General features: G+C 38.8%; 1 protein-coding gene across 8 annotated transcripts in view; it reads left to right on the top strand.

Annotated features, from left to right (window-relative positions):
• SCAPER (S-phase cyclin A associated protein in the ER) overlaps positions 1-25,879 on the top strand; it is a 514,000-nt gene that overhangs the window by 376,415 nt on the left and 111,706 nt on the right. For all 8 annotated transcript variants that reach the window (XM_045795116.2, XM_045795115.2, XM_087856756.1 and 5 more), the window contains one exon: positions 4,688-4,811. In XM_045795116.2, the coding sequence (XP_045651072.2) occupies positions 4,688-4,811 (124 nt within the window). The remainder of the gene's footprint in view (positions 1-4,687; positions 4,812-25,879) is intronic.

The raw sequence follows: 25,879 nt of genomic DNA, 5'->3' as shown, positions 1-25,879 counted from the left end.
CCTGGCCGCTTTCAGTATTGTATCCTTGGATCTAATATTTGCGAATGCACTATGACGTGACGTGGTGTAGGTTTGTCGTGGTTGAGCTTGGGAGGGGTCCTCTCTGCCTCTTGGACACGAATGCTTGTTTCCTTTGCTAGATTAGGGAAGTTTTCAGCTACAATTTGTTCAAATATCTCTTCTAGACCTCTGTTTTTCTCCACCCCCTCGGGGTGCCGATGATTCTGACATTGGAACGTTTCATTGACTCAGTAATCTCCCGTAACCTACATTCCTGTGCGTGATTTTTTTTGAGCCCAGATTCTATTTTAGCTTTGTCTTCTACTAACCCATCCTCCAATTCGCTGATATGTTCTTCTGCCTCATTCACCCTGGCCATCAGAGCCTCTAGTTTTGACTGCTTTTGGCTCATGGAATTTTTAATTTCTGCCAGATTCGCTCTCATTTCCGCCCTTAGAGACTCTATTTTCTCATTAACATTTTCGTTAATTCTTTTTTCAAGTCTACACATCATCTTGACCATTGTTACTCTGAATTCCATTTCTGATAATTTGTTTATATCCATATCCATTAGTTCTGTGGCAGAGGTCACAGACTCATTGTCTTTTCTTTGCTGGGGGTGATTTCTCCTTGTCATTCTGATGAGGAGAGGTTGCGGGGTTGTCCAGAGCCCAAATTATTGGGGATCCAGGGAGTGCGCACTTGTTTTATAGGGATCTTAGGGATGTGGGCTTCTTGATTTTTCAGCCTGCCTTTTGGGGGAGGGGCCTGCCACATCGATACTCAGGCAACCCTGTTTGGGTAGAGTCTCCATGTCCCCTGCGAGGGGGGATGGGGGTGGACACACTGTGAGCTGGTATTTCCAGGCTTTTGTTCTCTGGCGGCTTTCCCTGGCGGTTTGCTGTGCCTCTTCTGAGAGTCAGAGCATCAGTGGCCAAATCTCAGCCTCTGTCTCAGAACACAGGGATCGCGGACCGTTCTCCACTGATGTTCTGGCCACTTTAACTCTGTTACTGTTTGTGCTGCTCAACCCTGCAGCGTCCCGGGATGTGCGCTCCACACCCGGCATCCCAGCCCTCAGTTCCAGGGCCAGCACAGCTCTGTCCTTTGTGTTTCTAAGACCGCCAGCCGGCCCCACATGCTCCCGGAGCTCCCGGTCTCAGTCTGGTTCCAGTGAGCACACCGGAGCTCCGGAGCTCCATTTCAGTCTGGTGGCGTGCTCTCCCCGCTCATGGTCCCAGTCTGTTTTCTAGCGGGTGCCGGTCCGCGAGTCCGCCCGCTCCCCTGAGCAGGTGGCTACCGCTTCCCGGCGCCCGAACGGGTCGGCTCCCTCCCCCTTCCTTTTATCTTCCGATATCTGTGCATGGTTTCATGGCTCTCCGCTTCGTACCTCAATATTATCGCTGGAGATGTTCATTTGTAGAGATCCAGATGTATCTTCCTGCATCTCATGCTGATTCCATGGATGTTCAGGCTGGTCTGGTACCTATCCAACTCAACTCAGGGGACCGGCTGATAAAGGGGCCCCTACTTCTCTGCCATCTTAACTCCTCCCCCCAAGATTTTGTAAGCTTTTAATCTTCTGAGTAAGAAAGCCTTCTGCTGCTTAAAAAAAAAAAAACTGAAGACTATTATTACAGAATATTGAATGTCATGGAGAATATTCATGAGTTCAAGCCCCATGTTGAGTGTGGAACCTATTTTTTTAAAAATAAAATTAATAAAAAAAATTTTATCATAAATACAAGTTATTTTTAATTAAAAAGAAAAGCACTATTTTGCAACATCTAGATATATTATCTGATAAATGAAATGGTGCTGATTTGCATTTGTGAAGTACTTGCTAAGTAGAGCCTGTAAATAATGTATCATAAATGAGCCAAGGTTTTTCTGTACAGTCCTCAGGGATTGAGTGAAGCTAGACAAAGTTTAGCCTCCTCCTGGTGCCCTGCAGCCTAGAGTCCTTTCATCATTCATGCCAGTGTACCATGAAGACATTTAGGAAACAATGTGTTTCATGATCCTGGATATAATAGCTTTTATAGTATGCTTTAATTTGATTTAATTTATTAACATTTCATTTGTGCTTTATTCATAACAAAAATAATAAGATTAGTAACCCAAATAAAGCCTAGCACTTCTTTTTAACCATGTGCCAGGCACTTTCCTGAGTACTTTACATGTATTGTCTCATTTAATCTTCATGATGCCTATGTGAAGTCTGTGTATTTTTATCCTAGTTTTATAGGTGAGAAAATGGATACTAAGATGTTAATTTACTAATTTATTAATGCTAAGATGTTAATTTACTAATACTAAGATGTAACTTCCTAAAATCTCAAATGGCAGAACTGGAATTCTAACCTAGATGTATCTTATTCTAGTGTCGCTGCTCTTAACCATTATACTCTTATGCCCAGGGTTTAGGAACCTATCAATTATATGAAGCAAGGTCCAACTAATCGGACAAACAGAAAATCACAAGTACAACAGGGGCTCTCTCACTGTCTCTCTCCTACATGAGGACAGAGAGCTTGGCTGTTTTGTTCACCTAGCCATGCATGAAAAATCATAGGCACTTAGATATTTGTTAGATGAATTTGTTAGATGAACCACATAGTGGTTCTTCAGCCTGTAGTTCTTAACTTTGTTTTGAAACATGCAGATGTCTGGAACTCACCCAATTGGCATCTCCAGGGGAGGAACTCAGGCAAGTATGTATTTTTAAAGATCTATAGGGGATTCCAATGCTCAAACTGTAGAGCCTCTATTCTAGAGCAGTGGGTCTCTGACTTGAAGGTGCATCTGAATTACCCACAGAATTTGTTAAAGCACACATTGCTGGGCTCTACCTGCAGAGTTTCTATTTAGCGGGTCTGGGATGGTGCCTGAGAATTCGCATTTCTAAGAAATTCCCAGGTGATATTGATGCTTCTGGTCCTGTAGGATCATTGTCCTACAGGATTGGTTCTAATAGACTACATCAAAACATTTGTACATAGGACTTAAGCAGGAAATTTATTTAGACAGGCCAGAATCCACATTGATCACTCAGGCAATGCAGGTTTTAAACATAGTCTTCAGAGTACCCAGAAGAGTGCCCATTGAATTTGTGGCTCCAAAAGTTTCTTTGAATGATGGCATATAAATTTGTTTTATCCCCTAAGAGGAAAACATTTCTTTGATAAGTTTGACCTTACACTGTTGTACTCTTCTAGGTTTTCCTGTGTTAAGGCACTCTGAATCCATGTCCATGCAGTTTCCAAGCAAGCCGGGTACTCTGCCTCAGAACTCTGCAGTTCTTATCACAGAGGGAAAGCCTCTAGTTTCTCCTCTCCCTTCTTCCTTCATCTGCCTTTATCTGAGGCCAAGAGATCTGGAAAGAGGAGTTTTGACAGACCTTTGTTTCATGTATTATCCAAAGTTCTAGGTCCCAGAGTTCCTGGGTGATAGGTACCTAATCTTAGGTTATTAAGACAATGGATATAGAGGATATGGGGTGTGTGTGTGTGTGTGTGTGTGTGTGTGTGTGTGTGTACACACACATGGAATCTCACACACACACACAGGATTATACAACCATCAAAAAGAATGAAATCTTGCCATTTGCAACAACATGGATGAAGCTAGAGTATATTATGCTAAGTGAAATGAGTCAGAGAAAGACAAATACCATATAATCTCATTCATATGTGGAATTTAAGAAAGAAAACATATGAACATATGGGTGGGGGGGAAGGAGAGAGGGAAACAAACCATAAGAGACTCTTAATGATAGAGAACAAACTGAGGATTGATGGATGGAGGTGGGTGGGCATGAGCTCGATGGGTAATGGGTGTTAAAGAGGGCACTTGCTGTGGGGCGCCTGGGTGGCTCAGCCTGTTGAGCACCTGACTCTTGATTTCAGCTAGGATCATGATCCTAGGGTCATGGGATCGGTCCGCACGTCAGGCTCCTCCCTCAGCTGGGAGTCTGCTGGAAATTCTCTCTCCTCCTCTCCTCTGTCCCTCTTCCCACCTCATGTGCATGCTCTCTCTCTCTCTCACTCTCTCTCAAATAAATATTAAAAAAAAATAGTTGGTGTGCCTGGGTGGCTCAGTTGGTTGAGCATCTGCCTTCAGCTCAGGTCATGATCTCAGAGTCCTAGGATCGACCCTCAAGTCGGGCTTCTGCTCAGTGGGGAGCCTGCTTCTCCCTCGCCTCCCTGCTCGTGCTCTCTCTCGCTATCTCTGTCACTATCTCTGTCTCTCTCAAATAGATGAATAAAAGCTATTGAAAAATTTTTTTAAGAAGAGGGCACTTGTGATGAGCACTGGGTGTTGTATATAAGTAATGAGTCGCTGAATTCTGCAGAAACCAATATTGCACTATATCTTAACTAAGTAAATGTAAATTATAAAAGACATTATCAGATAGACTATTAAATACATTTCCATTATCTGCTATGTAACTAAGAAATTAGTAAGAGACAAGTATTAGATACTAACAAACACCCGATTTTGGATTAAAAATTACAAGCTTTTATATCTAGGTCTTGGGCCTTGTACCTAATATTAGGCTTTTTTTGTTTTCAGAGTGATTTCCATCCTGTGCCTGTTGCTTTTGCACCATTCATTTCATGTATTTTAAATTGTATAGAGAAGAGCTACTCAAGTTTTACAAATGGTGTTTCTCTCCTTCTATTAGGTCTCTCTGCAATGCAATCAACGTTTACAACCTCACCTGCAGTAACTGTTCAGAAAATTGCACCGATGTTCTGTTTAGTAACAAGATTACCTTCTTAATGGACCTCCTGATACACCAGTTGACGGTATGTAATATTACTGCTTTGAGTTAGAAGCAATTAAGGTTTGGAAAATATTCCCTGTGGAGAAAACTAAAAGAATTCAGCTTATTTACCCTCCAGATGAAGAAAAGTGAAGATGATGGGGAGAGTAAATTAGGGACTGGCAAAGAAACCTTTTAATTTGAAAATCTCATATTGGATTCTCCTAAGTTCCAATATTTAACAGATAATATACTTGTAACACTTGCCAAGTTCATAGATTTACATGGTTAGACTGGGGCTTTGGAGTCAGTTGGACTCCACGCCAAATCTGAGCCCACAGGAATGAGTGCTGTAGAAGGGAAGAAAGCTTGGGAAAGCCTCAAAACCTCTCTTGCCAACTCCATTAAAAGGGTAGTTTATAAAGGACTTTTTGATGGCCCTTGATTTCTATTTTTTTGAAGCAAGAAACTCCTATGTCAAAAAGGGGCAAACCTGTTATACTTTTGAAATGGGAACAAGCAGCCAATTGTAGCCTGAAATTTTACTTCAGTTCACAGATGTTGAAAGAGGTGAGCTCAGTATAATATCCAGTGGTTCAGGTCTGTCAGCCACAGCCTCCAGAACACAATCCTAGGGCCAGAAGTTTCCTGGTGAAGTTTCTGAGCCCCTGAGGTATTGGCACAAAATCTCTCTCAAGCTGCACGTTTACAACACAGGAGATTTATTTTTCAGAACCGATTTACTTTTACTCAGCGCATAGTTCTAATACCTGTTTCTAAACAACATGCCTTTTACTCTCTTTCCTGCTCTATCTGGTTAATTTCTGTACAATCTGCAGACCTTAACTGAAACATAATGGCATCTTTGTCATGAAACCTTCCCTAACCTGACTCTCCCCAAGTCCAGGTTGGGAATTTTTTGTGTGTGCTCCTAGGCATCAAGTCATTCATAGAATTGATCACCTTGAATTAACTGTTTACTTGTCTGTTTCCCCGTTAGCCATAAAATCAACAGGGATAGGAAGTAACTTACCACCCTCTCCAGGATCCTAACACAGTGCCTGACACTTAGCAGATTTAGTGTATCATTGATGAATATAAAAGAGAAGTGGATCCCCACATGTCTCAAGCTGAGAATCAGAAAGGGAATGAGGAGGCCTTTCCAGGCAGGCATACTGATGATGGGAGGGGTCAACAGTGAGAGAAAACAAATACACAGACCTAGAACTGTTGACACAGTACAGCAGTGGCTATTTATCATGACACTGAGTCATCCTTGAGGGCTAAATTGTATTTGGTTTTATCTATAAAATATGGGTAAGACATTTTTGCACAAAATTCTACTCAAAATAGTTGAAAGGCAGGGACAAGGAGAAAAGACTTAGCATTTGCTATATGGCCTTATATTCCAGATGTTTTAATATATATTGCCTCATTTAATTTTTTTAAACATAAAGTCAGTATTATTATCCCATTTTACCAACAAGGAAACGAGTCCCAGAGAAGTTGGCTTGCCCAAGACTACAGAGGTAGAAAGTCACAGAGCTGAGAGTCAAACCTAGGTCTCTCAAACCCAAATTGAGAGATATTCCACACAATAACTGCTACTTTTCAAAAGTGTCAAGTAATGAAAGACAAAGAGTGGAGAACTGTCACAGGTTGGAGGAGGTACTGACAAGTAAATGAAATGTGAGATCCTACATAAGGAAAAGAACATTAGTGGAAAAACTGGGAAATTCATATAAGTCTACAGAATAGTGAATTTTATTGACTCAATGTTAATTTCCTGCTTTCAATAATTAGAGTATGGTTTTGTAATTTATTAACAGTAGGGGATACTGGACGAAGAGAACTCTATGATTTTGAAACATATCTCTTAGTTTAAATTATTTTAAAATAGATGTGAAAAATTAAAAAAAAAACACTGTGTTCCATGCTGCATCATCTGGAAGAATATATTCTATGAAACTTATTCTATATTGGTAATGGAAGAAGAGACATTAATATACTTTGAACAGGACGGGTAACAAAAAAGATGGCCTTTGAAATGTGAAGGGATGAGTAAGAAGATTTATAGACAGGATCTTCTATCCTAGCTTTTCAGTCTTTTCTGTTCAAACTTATTCTTATTGAGAGATATCATATGAGGTAGTTTATTACTCCCTCACTTAATAATTAAGTGCTTACTGGGGTGCCTGGGTGGCTCAGTCAGTTAGGCATCTGCCTTCAGCTCAGGTCATAATCTTGGAGTCCCAGGATCAAGCCCTGAATCAGGCTCCCTGCTCAGCAGGGAGTCTGCTTCTCCCTCTGCCCTTCCTCCCTGCTCATGCGAGTGCTCTCTCTCTAGCTCTCGCTCTCTCGCTTTCTCAAATAAATAAATAAAATCTTTTTAAAAATACTGTTAAAAAATAATTAAGTGCTTATTACTATTTCCACTTCCAGAGAAGCATGGGATATAATCCCCACCATCTGGGAAATCCCATTGTAGGAGTGGGAACAGATAGTAAACAGTGTGATGGCGGCCTATACAGACTACAGTGGGAGCACAGAGGAAGGCATTTTATAGCTTGAGACATCACAACGGAGGGACATTTGAGCTAGACCTTAGCTCTTCACAATAGCTATCATTTACTAAGTGCCTACCATGTGCCAGAAGCTTGTAAGTAGCTCGATCCTCTCCCTCTACTTTGAAAGCCCGAGTTTCCTTTAAGTAATATTTCCTTGCTTGTGACCTCATGGTTTCTTAATACTCAGAATAGCTTTTAATCTCCCAACAAATAGATTTCAGCACATTCTGTGTGGTGTTTGGGTTTTTTTTTTTTTTTTTTTTTTGGTTTTTTTTTTTGCTCAGTTCAGAAGTGAAATCCTGGGACATTTGTTTGCCAAACACATTTTATTCCTCCTTTCCTTATACGTGGCACTTCCTGGTTTTTACAGTTCCTTTTAGGCTCCTTATTCTCTAGCTGTCAATTCTAATACTGTTGTGGCTGACTTTGTGACACTTGGGAGAAGAGATTGTGTTTCCTAATTTGGGCAGACAGAGGGTAGAGATGGCTAGGGATGGTGACTTTTATGTATCTTGAAATCACTTGAATACATTTCCATTTTTCTTGATAACTGGTTTGATATCCATGTAACTGAAATATGGACCACTAATTTGCAGTACTCTGTAAGTAATGGATAGAAAATAGTCATCAACACAGTTTCCAGAAGGATGAGAAGGAAGCATCAAAGAAGCTAACTAATTGAGATCTGGTGGGATTTATAAGATACCTAATAATGAGGCACTTCAACTTCTCTGGTTCTTTAGCAAACTGAGATGGTTTAGAAGAATTTTTTTTCTGGTCTAGCTGCTTAGACTTTCTTTTAGCACTCTTCTGTTTCATATCAATTACGTGCAAAGCACTGTACAGATGCCAGAGTTACAGAGGTAAATTGGACACAGTTCCTTTGCTCTAGAAGCCCACAGTTAAGAAAAGAAGAACTTGCACACATAAATACTGAGAAAGCTGTGAGAAGTTCTGTCACATCATGAGAGCTACAGAACCTAAGCAACCTAGAAGACTACCTGGCACGTAAGAGGTGCTCCTTAAATATTTAATGAATGAATTCTAACTTGGGGCATTAGAGAGGTTTTGGGAAGAAATTGGATTTCAATATGCCCTGAGGAAGGGTGGAAATTCTACAATTCTGAGTTATGATTTTTACAAAAGATAAATTAGCACAGGTGGCACTGTAAAGTATACCTTGCAATAGAGATTCAAGATTTTTGGGGTAAGCTCTTGGGGAATATATCTGGAGCCCTGTAAAATTGGTGCACTTATATAGGCATGATCTAGGATGAAGTCTCACATGGATGTATTATTTTCCAAGAAGCATGAGAGTTTTTAAATATGTTAAAGCAGATTACTTCTGTCATTCTAGAAGCATGGTTAAGCATCTTTTCTGTGCCTTAATCTTTCCAGTGCACAGAACAGTGAGTCTCTAACTTCAGAATGTCTCCTTGAGGAAACCAGACATGCACACTGGAAGGCAATATAAACACCAGCAAAAAGAGCAAGATGGCAGAACAGGAAGTCCCAGCCCTCATTGCCCCACAGAGACACCAACTTAACAGTATATGGACCAAAATACCATTATGATAATTCCAGAAGACAGTTAAGATGTTGCAGTACCCTCAGGAAATCTCAAAGCCAAGAATAGCCACATTGAAATGAGTAAGAACTGTTTCATTTTACTTGTGTTCACCCCCTCCCCCAAGCCAGTACAGCTCACCACTGGCAGACAATACCCCAGTTCATGGGCTCTCCTTTAGGAGGGAGAGAGGAATAGAGTGTGAGTCTGGCATTGTGGCTTTTTGAAAGGCTGCCCAAGGGTCTTATACCTGTCTCACCTGACTCAGGGCACTGACAGAGAGCTGGCATACTTTGGATGCCTAGCAGCCCCTGATAACAAGAGAGAGCAGGGCAGCTTGCTGCTGTAGAACCAGAGAACTTACAATGTTGCAAACAGACACCAGAGGGAGCAAGAGATTATGATGTTCTGAAAAGAAACTAAAAGAAACCAATAAAACTCTCTAATTGAGAAATTGTACACACAGGCCCAGAGAAGTGACATCACCCACAAAAAGGTTTCAGAAGACCCCAGATTTCCTAGCTAAGGTGATTGGTCCTTTTTACAAAGCCAGGATGTAAAGTCTAGAAGAGTTACCTTTTTTTTTCAAATGTGCCGATCCCAACACAAAGATATAAGATACACAAAGAAACAGGGAAACATGGCCCATACAAAGGAACAAGATAAATCTCCAGAAACCAATCTTAAAGAAACAGGTATATGAATTAACTGACAAAAAATTCAAAACAATTATCATAAGTGTTCAATGAGCTCAAGAAAGCAATGAATAAACAAAATGAAAATAGAGAGAAATTTTTTTTAAAGATTTTATTTATTTATTTGACAGACAGAGAGACAGCCAGCAAGAGAGGGAACACAAGCAAGGGGAGTGTGAGAGGGAGTAGCAGGCTTCCCACCGAGCAGGGAGCCTGATGCAGGGCTCGATCCCAGGACCCTGGGATCACACCCTGAGCCGAAGGCAGACACTTAACGACTGAGACACCCAGGTGCCCCAAAAGAGAAATGTCTTTTAAAAACAAGTTTTAGAGCTGAAGAATACAATGATGGGACTGAAAAATTAGGTATGGGAGTTCAAGAGCAGGCTTGATCAAATAGAAGAAAGCATGAGTGAACTCAAAGACAAGTCATCCGAAATCATGCAGTCACAGGAACAAAAAGGAAAAAGAATGAAAAAGAATGAAGAAAGCCTAAGGGATGTATGCAGTACCATCAGATAGACCAATATACACATTATGGTACTCCCAAAAGGAGAGAGAATGGGGCAGAAAGCTTATTTAAAGAAATAATAGCTAAAAATTTGCCAGTCTGGGGAAGGAAATGGGTATCCAGATTCAAGAAGTCCCACAAACTTCAACTATAATGAACCCAAAGAAATCCATACAGAGAAACATAATCAACTTGTCAAAAGAGACGGAGAGAATTTTGAAAAAAGCAAGAAGAGAGTGTCTTGTCATGTATAAGGGAACCCTCATAAAATCAGTGATTTCTCACCAGAAACCCTGTAGGCCAGGGGCGCCTGGGTGGCACAGCGGTTAAGCGCCTGCCTTCGGCTCAGGGCGTGATCCCGGTGTTATGGGATCAAGCCCCACATCAGGCTCCTCCGCTATGAGCCTGCTTCTTCCTCTCCCACTCCCCCTGCTTGTGTTCCCTCTCTCGCTGGCTGTCTCTATCTCTGTCAAATAAATAAATAAAATCTTTAAAAAAAAAAAAAAAAAGAAACCCTGTAGGCCAAAAGGGATGGAATGATATATTCAAAATACTAAAAGAAAAAAACACCAACCAAGAAAACTATACTCAGTAAAACTATCCTTCAGAAATGAAGAAGTAAACAAAACCTAAGGGATTGCATCACCACTAGACCTGCCTTACAAGAAATTCTAAAGTGAGGGGTTCCTGGCCGGCTTAGTCTGTAGAGCATGACAAGTTTTGATCTTGGGTTGTGAGTTTGAGCCCCATGTTCAGTGTAGAGTTTACTTAAAAATTTTTTTTTTAATTTTTTATTATGTTATGTTAGTCACCATATAGTACATCATTAGTTTTTGATGTAGTGTTCCATGATTCATTGTTTGCGTATAACACCCAGTGGTCCATGCAATATGTGCCCTCCTTAATACCCATCACTGGCCTATCCCAATCCCCCACCCTCCTCCCCTCTGAAGCCCTTAGTTTGTTTCCCAGAGTCCATAGTCTCTCGTGGTTCATTCCCCCTTCTGTTTATCCCCCCATTCATTCTTCCCTTCCTTCTCTTACCCATCTCCCTGCTATTCTTATGTTCCATAAATGAGTGAAGCCATATGATAATTGTCTTTCTCTGCTTGACTTATTTCACTTAGCATAATATCCTCCAGTTCCGTCCATGTTGCTGCAAATGTTGGCTAGTCATTCTTTCTGATGGCTGAGTAATATTCCATTGTATATATGGACCACATCTTTATCCATTCATCTGTTGAAGGGCATCTTGGCTCCTTCCACAATTTAGCTATTGTGGACAATGCTGCTATGAACATTGGGGTGCATATGGCCCTTCTCTTCACTACGTCTGTATCTTTGGGGTAAATACCCAGTAGTGCAATTGCTGGGTCATAGGGTAGCTCAATTTTTCACTTTTTGAGGGACCTCCACACTGTTTTCCAAAGTGGCTATACCAACTTACATTCCCACCAACAGTGTAAGAGGGTTCCCCTTTCTCCACATCCTCTCCAACATTTGTTGTTTCCTGCCTTGTCCATTTTTGCCATTCTAACTGGCATAAGGTGGTATCTCAATGTGGTTTTGATTTGAATTTCCCTGATGGCTAATGATTTTGAACATTTTTTCATGTGTCTGTTAGCCATTTGTGTGTCTTCATTGGGAAAGTGTCCTTTCATATCTTCTGCCCATTTTTTATTTGATTATTTGTTTTTCATGTATTAAGTTTGAGTTCTTTATAGATCTTGGATACCAGTCTTTTATCTGTAGTGTCATATGCACATATCTTCTCCCATTCCGTGGGCTGCCTCTTAGTTTTTTTGACTGTTTCCTTTGCTGTGCAGAAGCTTACTTAAAAAAAAATCTTTTAAAAAATTTTTAAATGAAGAAATTCTAAAGTGAGTCCTTCAAGTGGGAACAAAAAGATGCTAAACAGTACAAAAGCATATGAAAGTCCAATTGATCCTTGAACAACGTGGGTTTGAACTACACGCGTACACTTATATGTGGATTTTGTGGTACCGTGAATGTATTTTCTTTTCCTTATGATTTTCTTAATGACATTTTCTTCTATCTTACTTCATTGTAAGAATATAGTATACAATACATATAACATACAAAATATGTGTTTATCAACTGTTTATGTTATCATAAGTCTTCCAGTCAACAGAAGGCTCTTAGTAGTTAAGTTTTGGCGGAATTGAAAGTTGTATTTGGATTTTCGACTGTACATTAGCACCCCTAATCCCCATGTTGTTCAAAGGTCAACTGTGTAAATCTTCCTGGTAATGCAGAATGTTGTATTACTGTAACAAGGAGCCTGTAAATCATTTAAATTCTAACATAGAATTAATTATAGTATAGAAATTATCTGGTAACAACTTGTATATTTTTATATAAAAGTATAATAATAACTGTAACTATTAAAATATACTAATGAATACCTAATATAAAAATAGGTATTTTATGTGGCACCTGGGTGGCTCAGTCAGTGAAGCGTCCAACTCTTAATCTCAGGGTCATGAGTTCAAGCCACACATTGGGCTCCACGCATAAAAAAATGTATTTTGTGACATCAATAAAATAAAACGTTGGGGAGATAAGTAAAAGGATGGCATATTTGTTTGCAATTAAAGTTATTGTTAGCTTAAAATGGATTATTATAACTATGTTATATGTAAGCCCACTGGTAACCATAAAGAAAATACCTATCAAAGATACACAGAAGAAAATGAGAAAGGAATCAAAGCATGTTACTACAAAACAATCAGCAGCACAAGGGAAGACAGCAGAGATAGAATGAGGGCCCAGGTAACTACAAGACAGAAAATAATTAACAAAATGGCAATAGTAAGCCCTTCTCTACCAATAATTACTGTAAATGTAAGTGGGTTAAACTCCAAAATAAAAAGACACACAAAAAACAAGATCCAACTATATACTGTCTACTCAAATAGACTCAAGAGACTCACTTTAGATTTAAGGGCACACATAAGATGAAGGTGAAAGAATTGAAAAAAGATTTTTCCATGCAAATAATAACCCAAAGAGAGCAGAGTGGCCATACTTCTGTAAGACTAAATAGTCTTAAAGTGAAAAACTCAGAAGAGATAAAAGGACAATTTCCAATTTTCCAGAAAGATACAGCAATTGTAAATACATAGGCACCCATCAGAACACCCAAGAGTAAGAAGCAAACTTTGAAAGAACTGAAAGGAAAAGAAGACAGCCACCCAATAAAGGTAGGGGATTTCAATACCCAAATGTGAATAATGGATAGACATCCAGAAAGAAAACTAATTAGGGAAACAGATGCTTTAAACAATACTGCAGACCAAATGGATCGAACACATGTGTAGAAAATATTCCATGTATCAGCAGCAAAATACACATTTTTCTCAGGCACACATGGAACATTCTCCAGTATAGATCACATGTTAGATCACAAGTCAACAAATCTAAGAATAAGATATACCACATCTTTATCCATTCATCTGTCTGTCTTTGGACACTTGGACTGCTTCCATAATTTGGTTATTACAAATAATGCTGCAATAAACATAAGGGTGCATGTATCTGGGTTGGTTTGTTTGTTTGTTTGTTTGTTTGTTTGTTTGTTTTTAGTGTTTTCATATTTTTTGGGTAAATATCCAGTAGAGGAATTACTGGATAATAAGGTAATTTTATTTTTAATTTTTTGAGGACCTTCAGACTGTTTTCCACAGTGGCTGCACCAGTTTGCATTCCCACCAACAATGCACTAGAGTTCCTTTTTCTCAAATCTGCACCAACACTTGTTATTTGTTTTTTGTTTTAGCCAGTCTTACAGACGTAAGGTGATACCTCATTTTGGTTTTGATCTGCATTTCCGTAATGATTAGTGATGTGGAGCATCTTTTCTTTTCATATGTTGGCCATCTGGATGTCTTCTTTGGAGAACTGTCTGTTCATGCCTACTGCCCATTTTTTAATTGGATTATTTGTTTTGGGTGTTGAGTTGTTTTTTTTTAAATTCAATTAGCCAACATATAATACATCATTAGTATTTAAAGTAATGTTCAACTATTCATTACTTGCATATAACATCCAGTGCTCATCACATCTCGTGCCCATCACCCAGTTACCCCATCCCCCCACCCACCTCCCTTTCTGCAACCCTCAGTTTGTTTCCCAGATTCAAGAGTCTCTCATGGTTTGTCTCCCTCTCTGATTTTTTTCCCATTCAGTTTTCCCTCCCTGTCCCTATGATCCTCTGCTCTGTTCTATATACTCCATATATGTTGAGTTCTATCAGTTTTTTGTATATTTTGGATACTAACCCTTTATCAGATAAGTCCTTTGCGAATATCTTCTCCCATTCAGTAGCTTGTCTTTTAGTTTTGTTGAGTGTTTCCTTTTCTGTGCAGAAGCTTTTAAGTTTGAAATAGTCCCAATAGTTTATTTTTGCTTTTGCTTCCCTTACCTCAGGAACATATCTAGAAAGAAGTTGCTGTGCCTGATGTCAAAGAGGTTACTGCTTGTGTAATACTCTAGGATTTTAATGGTTTCAGGTCTCACATTTAGGTCTTTAATCCACTTTGAGTTTATTTTTTAATATGGTGTAAAAATGTCATCCAGTTTTATTCTTTTGCATGTAGCTGTCCAGTTTTCCCAACACCATTTGTTGGAGAGACTTTCTTTTTCCATTGCATATTCTTGCCTCTTCTGTTGAAGATTAATTGACCATGAAGTTGTGGGTTTATTTCTGGGCTCTCTATTCTGTTCCATTGATCTATGTATCTGTTTTTGTCCCAATTCCATACTGCTCTGACTACTACAACTTGGCAGTATATCCTGAAATCTGGGATTGTGATACCTTCAGTTTTGTTCTTCTTTTTGAAGATTGCTTTGGCTATTTGGGTTTATTGTGTATGTGCGTGATTCCATACATATTTTAGGATTATTTGTTCTAGTTTTGTGGAAAATGCTATTGATATTTTGCTAGGAATTGCATTAAATCTGTAGATTGCTTTGAGTAATATGGACTTTTTTTTATTATGTCATGTTAGTCACCATATAGTACTTCATCAGTTCCCTATGTAGTGCTCCATGATTCATTGTTTGTGCAAAACACCCAGTGCTCCTTGCATTCAGTGCCCTCTGTAAATACCCATCACTGGGCTAACCAATCCCCCCACTCCCCTCCCCTCTGAAACCCTCAGTTTGTTTCCGAGAGCCCAGAGTCTCTCATGGTTCACCTCTGCCTCTGATTTCTACCCCTTCATTTTTCCCTTCCTTCTTGTAATGTCCTCCATGCTATTCCTTATCGTCCACATATAAGTGAAACCATATGATAATTGTCTTTCTCTGCTTGACTTATTTCACTTAGCATAATACCCTTCAGTTCCATCCACGTTGATGAAAATGGTGGGTATTCATCCTTTCTGATGGCTGAGTAATATTCCATTGTATATATGAACCATATCTTCTTTATCCATTCATCTGTTGAAGGGTGTCTCGGCTCCTTCCACAGTTTGGCTATTGTGGACATTGCTGCTATGACATTGAGGTGCATGTGCCCCTTCTTATCACTACATCTGTATCTTTGGGGTAAATACCTAGTAGTGCAATTGCTGGGTCATAGGGTAGCTCTATTTTTAACTTTTTGAGGGACCTCCACACTGTTTTCCAAAGTGGCTGTACCAACTTGCATTCCCACCAACAGTGTAAGAGGGTTCCCTTTTCTCCACATCCTCTCCAACATTTGTTGTTTCCTGCCTTGTTAATTTTTGCTACTCTAACTGGTGTAAGGTGGTATCTCAATGTGGTTTTGATTTGAATCTCCCCGATGACTAATGATGTTGAACATTTTTTCATGTGTCTGTTAGCCATTCATATGTCTTCTTTGAAGAAGTGTCTGTTCATGTCTTCTGCCCATTTCTTGGCTGGATTATTTGTTTTTTGGGTGTTGGGTTTGAGAAGTTCTTTATAGATCTTGGATACACACATAGGTCCAAAACCTATGGGATACTGCAAAGGCGGTCCTAAGGGGGAGGTACATAGCCATCCATGCCTCACTCAAAAAAATAGAAAAATCCCAACTACACAAGCTAACTTTACACCTTATAGAACTGGAGAAAGAACAACAAATAAAGCCTAAGCCAAGCAGAAGAAGAGAAGTAATTAAGATTAGAGCAGAGATCAATGAATTAAAAACCAGAAATACAGTAGAGCAGATCAACAAAACTAGAAGCTGGTTCTTTGAAAGAATTAATAAGATCGATAAACCCACTAGCCAGACTTATCCAAAAGAAAAGAGAAAGGACCCAAATTAATAAAATTATGAATGAAAGGGAAGAGATCACGACTAACACCAAGGAAATAGAAACAATCATTAGAAATTATTATCAACAACCATATGCCAATAAATTATGCAACCTGGAAGAAATGGATGCCTTCCTGGAAACCTATAAACTACCAAGATTGAAACAGGAAGAAATTGACAATCCAAACAGACCAATAACCAGTAATGAAATCAAAGCAGTGATCAAAAACCTCCCAAAATACAAGAGTCAAGGTCCAGATGGCTTCCCAGGGGAATTCTACCAACATTTAAAGAAGAAATAATACCTATTCTACTGAATCTGTTTCAAAAAATAGAAACAAAAGGGAAACTTCCAAACTCGTTCTATGAGGCCAGCATTACCTTGATCCCAAAACCAGGCAAAGACCCCATCAAAAAGGAGAATTACAGACCAATATCCCTGATGAAGATGGATGCCAAAATTCTCAACAAGATCCTAGCCAATAGGATCCAACAGTACGTTAAGAGGATTATCTGTCACGACGAGGTGGGATTTATTCCTGGGATGCAAGGTGGCTCAACATTCACAAATCAGTCAATGTGATAGAACACAGTAATAAGAGAAGAGATAAGAGCCATATGATCCTCTCAATATATGCAGAAAAAGCATTTGACAAATACAGCATCCTTTCCTGATTAAAACTCTTCAGAGTGTAGGGATAAGAGGGAATGTTCCTCAATTTCATAAAAACCATCTATGAAAAGCCCACAGAGAATATCATTCTCAATGGGGAAAAGCTGAGAGCTTTTCTTTTAAGGTCAAGAACACAGCAGGGATGCCCACACTCACCACTGTTGTTCGTCATAGTACCAGAAGTCCTAGCATCAGCAATCGACAACAAAAAGAAATAAAAAGCCTTCAAATTGGCAAAGAAGAAGTCAAACTCTCTCTCTCTTCGCAGATGACATGATACTCTATGTGGAAAACCCAAAAGACTCCACCCCCAAATTACTAGAACTCATACAGTGTGGCAAGATACAAAATCAATGCACAGAAATCAGTTGCTTTTCTATACACTAACAATGTAACTATAGAAAGAGAATTAAGGAATCAATTCCATTTACAATAGCACCAAAAACGATAAGATACCTAGGAATAAACCTAACCAAAGAGGTAAAGGGTCTATACTCTAGAAACTACAGAACACTTATAAAAGAAATTGAGGAAGACACAAAAAGATGGAAAAACATTGCATGTTCATGGATTGGAAGAATAAACATTGTTATAATGTCTATGGTGCCCAGAGCAATCTATACTTTCAATGCCATCCCAGCCCAAAATACCAATGGCATTTTTCAAAGAGCTGGAACAAACAATCCTAAAATTTGTATGGAACCAGAAAAGATCTTGAATTGCCAAGGAAATGTTGAAAAAGAAAAACAAAGCTGGGGGCATCACGTTGCCTGGCAGATACATAGATCAATGAAACAGAATAGGGAGCCCGATATGAACCCTCAACTCTATGGTCACCTAATCTTCAACAAATCAGGAAAAAACATCCAATGGAAAAGACAGTTTCTTCAATAAATGGTGCTGGGAAAATTGGACAGCTACATACAGAAGAATGAAATTGGGCCATTCTCTTACACTGTACACAAAGATAAACTCGAAATGGATGAAAAACCTCCATGTGAGACAGGAATCCATCAAAATCCTAGAGTAGAACATAGGCAGTAACCTCATCGGCCGCAGCAACTTCTTTCAAGACACGTCTCCAAAGGCAAGGGAAACAAAAGCGAAAATGACTTTTGGGACTTCACCAAGATAAAAAGCTTCTGCACAGCAAAGGTATCAGTCAACAAAACTAAGAGGCAACCCACGGAATGGGGCTAATATGGACATTTTAAGAATATTTGTTAGCCCCATCCATGAACATCTTTCCGTTTGTGTCATCTTCAGTTTCTTTCATCGTGTTTTGTTCTTTTCAGAGAAGAGATCTTTTACCTCCTTGACTAAGTTTATTTGACAACTTCTTAAAATAAGACAACAATGAAGTTTTCCACATTGATTGACTCTTCCTTTCACAAATGATTTTTCTGTTCCATGTGATGCAATTTGATAGTATTTTACCCACAGTACAACTTCTGTCAAAATTGGAGTCCATCCTCTCAAATCTTGCCACTGCTTTATCAACTAACTTTATGTAATATTCTCAGTCCTTTTTGGTTATTTCAATAATCTTTATAGCATCTTCATCAGAGTCCATCTCAAGAAACCACTTTCTTTGCTCAGCTTTAAGAAGCAACACCTCATCCATTAAAGTTTTGTCATAAGATTACAGCATTTCAGTCCCATCTTCAGGCTCCACTTCTAATTCCAATTCTCTTGCTATTTCCATCACATCTGAGTTACTTCCTCCACTGAAGTCTGGAACCCCTCAAAGTCCTCCATGAGGGTTGGAGCCAACTTCTTCCAAATTCCTGTTAATGTTGATATTTTGACCTCTTCCCATGAATCACAAATGTTCTTAATGGCATCTAGAATGGTGAATCCTTTCCAGAAGGTTTTCAATTTACTTTGTCCAGACCCATCAGAAGAATCCCTATCTGTGGCAGCTACAGCCTTACAAGTGTATTTCTTAAGTAATAAGACTTCAAATTCACAGTAACTCCTTGATCAATGGAATGGATGTTGTGTTAGCAGGCACAAAAACAATATTCATAGCATTGTACATCTCTATCAGAACTCGGGTGACCAGGCGCATTGTCAATAAGCAATAATACTTTGAAAGGAATCTTTTTTTCTAAGCAAGTAGGTGTTCATAATAGACTTAAAATATCCAGTAAACTAGGTTCATAAACAGATGTGCTGTCATCTAGGCTTAGTTGTTCTACTTATAGAGCAGAGGTACAATAGATTTCGCATAATTCCTGAGGGCCCTAGGATTTTCAGAATGGTAAATAAGCACTGACTTCAACATAAAGTTACCCGCTACATCAGTCCCTAACAAGAGAATCAGCCTGCCCTTTGAAGCTTTGAAACCAGTCATGGATTTCTCCTCTCTAGCTATGAAAGTCCTAGATGGGGTCTTCCTTCAACATAAGGCAGTTTCGTTTACATTTACATGAGAAAATCTGTTGTTTTGTGTAGTCATTAATTACTTTAGCTAGATTTTCTGGATAACTTACCGCAGCTCCTACATCAACACTTGCTGTTTCACCCTACACTTTTATGTTATGGAGATGGCTTCTTTCCTTAAACCTCAGGAACCAACCTCTGCTAATTTTTCTTCTATACTTTTCTCATTTCTAAGCCCTCATAGAATTGAAGGGCGCTGGGACCTTGCTCTGGATTAGGTTTTGGCTTAAGGGAATGTGGTGGCTGGTTTGATCTTCTATCTGGACAACTGAAACTTTATGTCAGCCATGAGGCTGTTTCACTTTATTATTGTTAATGTGTTTACTGAAGTAGCACTTTTAATTTGCTTCAAGAAAAAAAATTCCCTTCAGAACTTTTCCTTTGCATTCACAGCTTGGCTAACTGTTGCAGGAGGCTAAGCTTTTGGCCTAGCTCAGCTTTCAACATGCCTTCCTCACTGAGTTCAATAATTTCTAGCTTTTGATTTAAAGTGGGAGACATGAAAATCTTGTCACTTGAACACTTAGAGGCCAGTGTAAGGTTATTAATTGGCCTAACTTCAATATTGTTCCTCAAGGAATAGGGAGGCCCAAGGAAAGGGAGAGAGTTGGGGGAATGGCTGGTAGATGGAGCAGTCAGAACACACACCTTTATCAAGTTCATTGTCTTATATGAGTTCAATTCATGGTGCCCCAAAACAATTACAATGATAACATCAAAGATCACTGATCACAAATCACCATAACAGATATAAAAATGAAAAAGTTTGAAGTATTTCAGGAATTTCCAAATGTGACACAGAAACATGAAGTGAGCAAATGCTGTTGGAAAAATGGTGCCAGTAGACTTGCTCAATGCAGGGTTGCCATAAATCTTCAATTTGTAAAAAATGCTATATCTGTGAAGCATAATAAAATGAGGTGGGCCTGCATTTGCACTCTCATATTCACTGTAGCATTATTCATAATAGCCAAGAGGTGGAAATAACTTAAATGTCCATTGACAGATGAGTGGATAAAGAAAATATGTGTGTGTGTCTGTATACACACACACACACATAATACACACACACACACACATATATTTGTACATATATATACATATATATGTGTATATGTGGAATACTATTCAGCCATAAAAAAGAAGATGGTCCTGTCTCATGCTACAACATGGATGAACCTGAGGGCAGTATGCTAAGCAAAATAAGCCAGTCACACAAGGACAAATACTGCATGATTTCACTTACTTGAGATATCTGAAGTAGTCAAACTCATAAAAAAAAGAAAGTAATATGGTGGTTGCCAGGAGCTGGGATGAAGGGAAATGGGAAGTTGCTGTTTAGTGAGTATTGAGTTTCAGTCATGTGAAATTAAAAAGTTCTGGAGATCTGTTTTACAGTATTGTGCTTATAGTTAATTAGATTGTAATGTATACTTAAAATTATTAGGGGTTACATTACATGTTTTTATCATTAAAAAAACACCAGTGAAAGTACTGCTGAGTGCTGGGAAGATAGATTAACAGACTCCTGTTTGAAATTGTAAATAGTCCATATTACAGATGAGCAAATTGAAATGTGTCAGGGAATACACAAATACCTAGTGATGAAACCATGACCTGGATCCTAGTCTCCTTAGCCCCTGTCCAGGGTTTCCCTTCCTGTAACCTGAATCAATGTGTCCTCACTTTATTGAGTTGACAAATGAGACAACGCAACATTTTTGTGACTTTAATTTTATACATGTTTAATATTATCACCTGGGTAGGATTCACTGAAAAAGGATTTAATTAAAAGACTTATAATTTCTTGATGTTTCATTGCATTTTTAAAAGCACTAAATATTTTATTAGCATCCATATTTTTAATTCGTAGTGACCTGTTCTTCATGGAATATTTAAAGAATATGCTGATATATTGTATGTATATATTTTCTTAGCCAAGGAGTTTGTTAATTGAAAAGTGATGTACAAACCTTAAATAATTGATATGGTACTGTTGGATCAAAGAGACTGGTGATGAGCACTTCGGAAGGTGACAAGAAAGTTCTGTATATAAACAAAGAAAATACAAATGAACCCTACAGCAAGGGGATTGTTTTTTACTGAGTCATGTGCAAAGCCATGCAGGTGCCTGTTTGATTTTCATTATGAAAGCAAAGGCCTGGGACTGGCCATTAACTACATTGTTTTCTTTGTACTAAGGAGCCAGAACATGGACTCCATAGTTAATTATATGGGATTAGAAATCCTTCAACCCTCCACAGGTACAGTACTCCTGATGCCAATTGCATCTTGTTACCTCCTTTCGCTATGTGGCACATACTCAGGCTGTCAAGGACAACCTGCCCTTTTTTCATCAGTAATGTGAAGTCTGTGTCTAATGGGCCAAATACCTTATTGACACAGAGAATATTGGAACCAGAGAGGAGACCTTCATAGTATCTGGTCTAGTTTGGTCCTCCTGTTTTATAAATGAGGGCAGTGGAACTCAAAGGAGGAAAGGGATGGAAGATGTATGGGGTAGAGTACTCGCCAAAAGTTTCACAGCCTGTTACCAATAGAACTGCGATTTAAATTCAAGTTTCCTAAATCCCAACCTAGTATTCTTTCCACTCTATTACTTGACACACTGCCAGTTTAGTTTGGTAAGGATATTTAAGTGATGTTTTGATTGTTGTAGAGCTTTACCCTCAAAGCTACATTCAGAATTGATCTAGGGGGAAAAAAAGGTCAGATTATAACCTTTTTTTTTCCTTTAATTTAAATTCAGTTAGCCAACATTATATAGTACATCATTTTTTGATACAATGTTCAATGATTCATTAGTTGCATATAACACCCAGTGCTCATCAAATCACATGCCCTCCTTAATGCCCATCACCCAGATACCCCATCCCCCCACCCACCCCCCCTCCAGCAACCCTCATCTTGTTTCCCAGAGTCAAGAGTCTCTCATGGTTTGTCTCCCTCTCTGATTTCTTCCCCTTCAGTTTTCCCTCCCTTCCCCTATTATCCTCTGCACTATTCTTTGTGTTCCACATATAAGTGAAACCATATGATAATTGTCTTTCTCTGCTTGACTTATTTCACTTAGCATTATCTCCTCCAGTTCCATCCATGTCGATGCAAATGTTGGGTATTCATCCTTTCTGGTGTCTGAGTAATATTCCATTATATATATGGACCACATCTTCTTCATCCACTCATCTGCTGAAGGACATCTTGGCTCTTTCTACAGTTTGGCTATTTGTGGACATTGCTGCTATGAACATTGGGGTGCAGGTGCCCCTTCTTTTCACTACATCTGTGTCTTGGGGGTAAATACCCAGTATGCAATTGCTGGGTTGTAGGGTAGCTCTATTTTTAACTTTTTGAGGAACCTCCATACTATTTTCCAGAGTGACTGTACCAGCTTGCATTCCCACCAATAGTGTAAGAGGGTTCCCCTTTCTCCACATCCTCGTCAACATTTGTTGTTCCCTGTCTTTGGCCATTCTTACTGGTGTAAGGTGGTATCTCATTGTGGTTTTGATTTGTATTTCCCTGATGGCTAGTGATGTGGAGCATTTTTTCATGTGTCTGTTAGCCATTTGACTTCAAGCTATACTACAAAGCTGTAGTCATCAAAACAGTATGGTACTGGCACCAACACAGATACACAGATCAATGGGACAGAACAGTCTCCAGAAATGGACCCTCAACTCTGTGGTACAGAGTCTCCAGAAATGGACCCTCAACTCTGTGGTCAACTAATCTTTGACAAAGCAGGGAAGAATATCCAATGGAAAAAAAGTCTCTTCAACAAATGGTGCTGGGAAAATTGGACAGCTGCAAGCAGAAGAATGAAAGTGGAGCATTCTCTTACACCATACACAAAGATAAACTCAAAATGGATGAAAGACCTAAATGTGAGACAGGAAACCATCAAAATCCTAGAGGAGAACACAGCAACCTCTTTTACCTTGGACACAGCAACTTCTTGCAAGACATGTCTCTAAAAACAAGGGAAACAAAAGCAAAAATGAACTGTTGGGGGGCGCCGGGGTGACTCAGTCGCTTAAGCATCTGCCTGAAGGTCATGATCCCAGGGTCCTGGTATCGAGCCCCATATCAAGCTCCCTGCTCAGTGGGGAGTCTGCTTCTCCCTCTGCTGCTCCCGCCACCCCCCCATTTGTGCTCTCTCTCTCACTCACTCTCTCAAATAAATAAATAAAATCTTTTTTTAAAAAAATGATCTGTTGGGACTTCATCAAGATAAAAAGCTTCTGCACAGCAAAGGAAACAATCAACAAAACTAAAAGACAACCCAGGGAATGAGAGAAGATATTTGCAAATGACATTACAGATAAAGGGCTGGTATCCAAGATCTGTGAAGAACTTCTCAAACTCAATGCCCAAAAAACAAATAATCCAGTCAAGAAATGGGCAGAAGACATGAACAGACACTTCTCTGAAGAAGACATGTAAATGGCTAACAGATTAGAACTTTAATTGTCCTTCTACTGCAGTCATAGGAAATAGTGTCATCACCATCATTATGACTATAACCTAAAATCATTAATTGACTGCTTGAGGAAGAAATTGACACATCCGGCATCATAGCAGAGATTTTATCACACTGCCTTCAAATGGTAGTAAAGCAAACAGAACTATTAAATATGTAAAAATTTTGAATAAAACTATTAATAAATTTGGTTTAACACATAGAACCTTCTATGCAATATTAGAAACCTACATTCCTTGTAAGAACACATGGAAAATTTACAAGAATTGACTGTGCAGTAGGCCATTGAGCAAGTCTTAGTAAATGTGAAAGAATCAGTTAAACAGATGATCCTGTTTGCTTTAAGTATAACTGAATAAGCTCCTCAGACTGACCCTCCTGTAGATAACAAATATAAACTCTGGGTAAAGTATGAAAAAACAAATACCTAAAGGTACTAGAGACCACTCAAAAGCTGACACATTCTGATTGGAATAGACACTTAGAAGAAGAGAACAGCATTGTGTGAGTTCCCTGGTTTATGCCTTTTTAGCCTGAGGACAGGGCATAGTTGGTACCACATGCAACTACTAGAATTACCATAGAAAACCCAGTCTTTCTGGCCTGAAGAACTAGAGGACAATTCAGGGCAAAAACAACTGCTAGACTGTGAGAATGAAGTTCAGAAAGGAGAGAGCCAGAAAGTAGGTTCTCCTAATTATTTATAAATGTCTCAGTGATCCTAGTACCATGAATGTGTGGGACGGAGCTGAAGACAAAAGAATTGAAGTGAGATTTCAGCTGCTGTCCATGAATAGTTTTGCAGTTTGAGTCTAACAAAGTCAAACACCTGTTTTAAAAAAGAAAATCAAACTAAAAAGTACAGTAATTGAAATAAAAAATTCACTGAATAATAAATGAGAGAATGATGATAAGTAGAAAAGGCACCATTAGACAAACACCACAGTAATAATTACTGCAAGAGAGAATCATTAATGGATGTAAAAATTATTGAGCAAAAGTATGATGAGAAACAGAGTATTTTCAAAGCCTCAAAATAACTCCCCACAAGATAACTTTTAATTACAAAAAGGGAAAATAGAAACCTTGCAGTAAAGAACTTGGTATTACCTTAACCATGTGATCAAAGGTAATATCAACAGAAACAACATATCAACATCATTTGCTTTCTTATATTATCTATTTAGAAGTTCATAGCATCACTTTTGAGGTATTCTTGTAAAAAATGCATAACCATCACTTAATCTCGAGAAAACATCAGACAGATACAAATAGAGGATAGTCTATAAAATAACTGACCAAAATGCAAAGACTGAATAACTCACAGATTAGAGGAGACTAGAGAGACGTGACAACTAAACTTTTTGTGGGATCCTGAATTCGATCCTGGAGCCCAAAAAAAGGAACATTTGTGAGAAAAGTGGCAAAATTCTAATAAGGTCTGTAGATTAGTTCATTGTTTTATGCCAGTGTTTATTTTCTAGTTTTGGTAATTGTGCCATAGTTGTGTAGCATGTTAACATTAGGGAAAGCTGGGAGAATTGTAAAATTATTTTCAAAATAAATCTAAATTTTTAAAAACAATTCACTAGTGGGCTTATGGAGGTGACAGGGGAATGGCTATTAACAAAAAGACAAAAAATAACAGCTGTTGGCAAGGATGTGAAAATGGGAATTCTCAGGTACTGTTGGTAGGAATGTAAATTGGTGCAGCCAATATGGAAAACTGTATGGAGATTCCTCAAAAAGTAAAAATAGAATTACCATATGATTCAGTAATTCCACTTCTGGGTATTTACCTGAAGCAAATGAAAACACTAATTTTGAAAAAATATATGTACCCCCATGTTTATTGCAACATTA

This window comes from Ursus americanus, chromosome 28 (assembly GCF_024610735.1).
Source record: "Ursus americanus isolate L20-20 chromosome 28, mUrsAme1.1.p, whole genome shotgun sequence".
Classification (NCBI taxonomy): domain Eukaryota; kingdom Metazoa; phylum Chordata; class Mammalia; order Carnivora; family Ursidae; genus Ursus; species Ursus americanus.
Note: the sequence above shows the minus strand (reverse complement) of the source record. Positions and strands in the feature narration are given on the sequence as shown.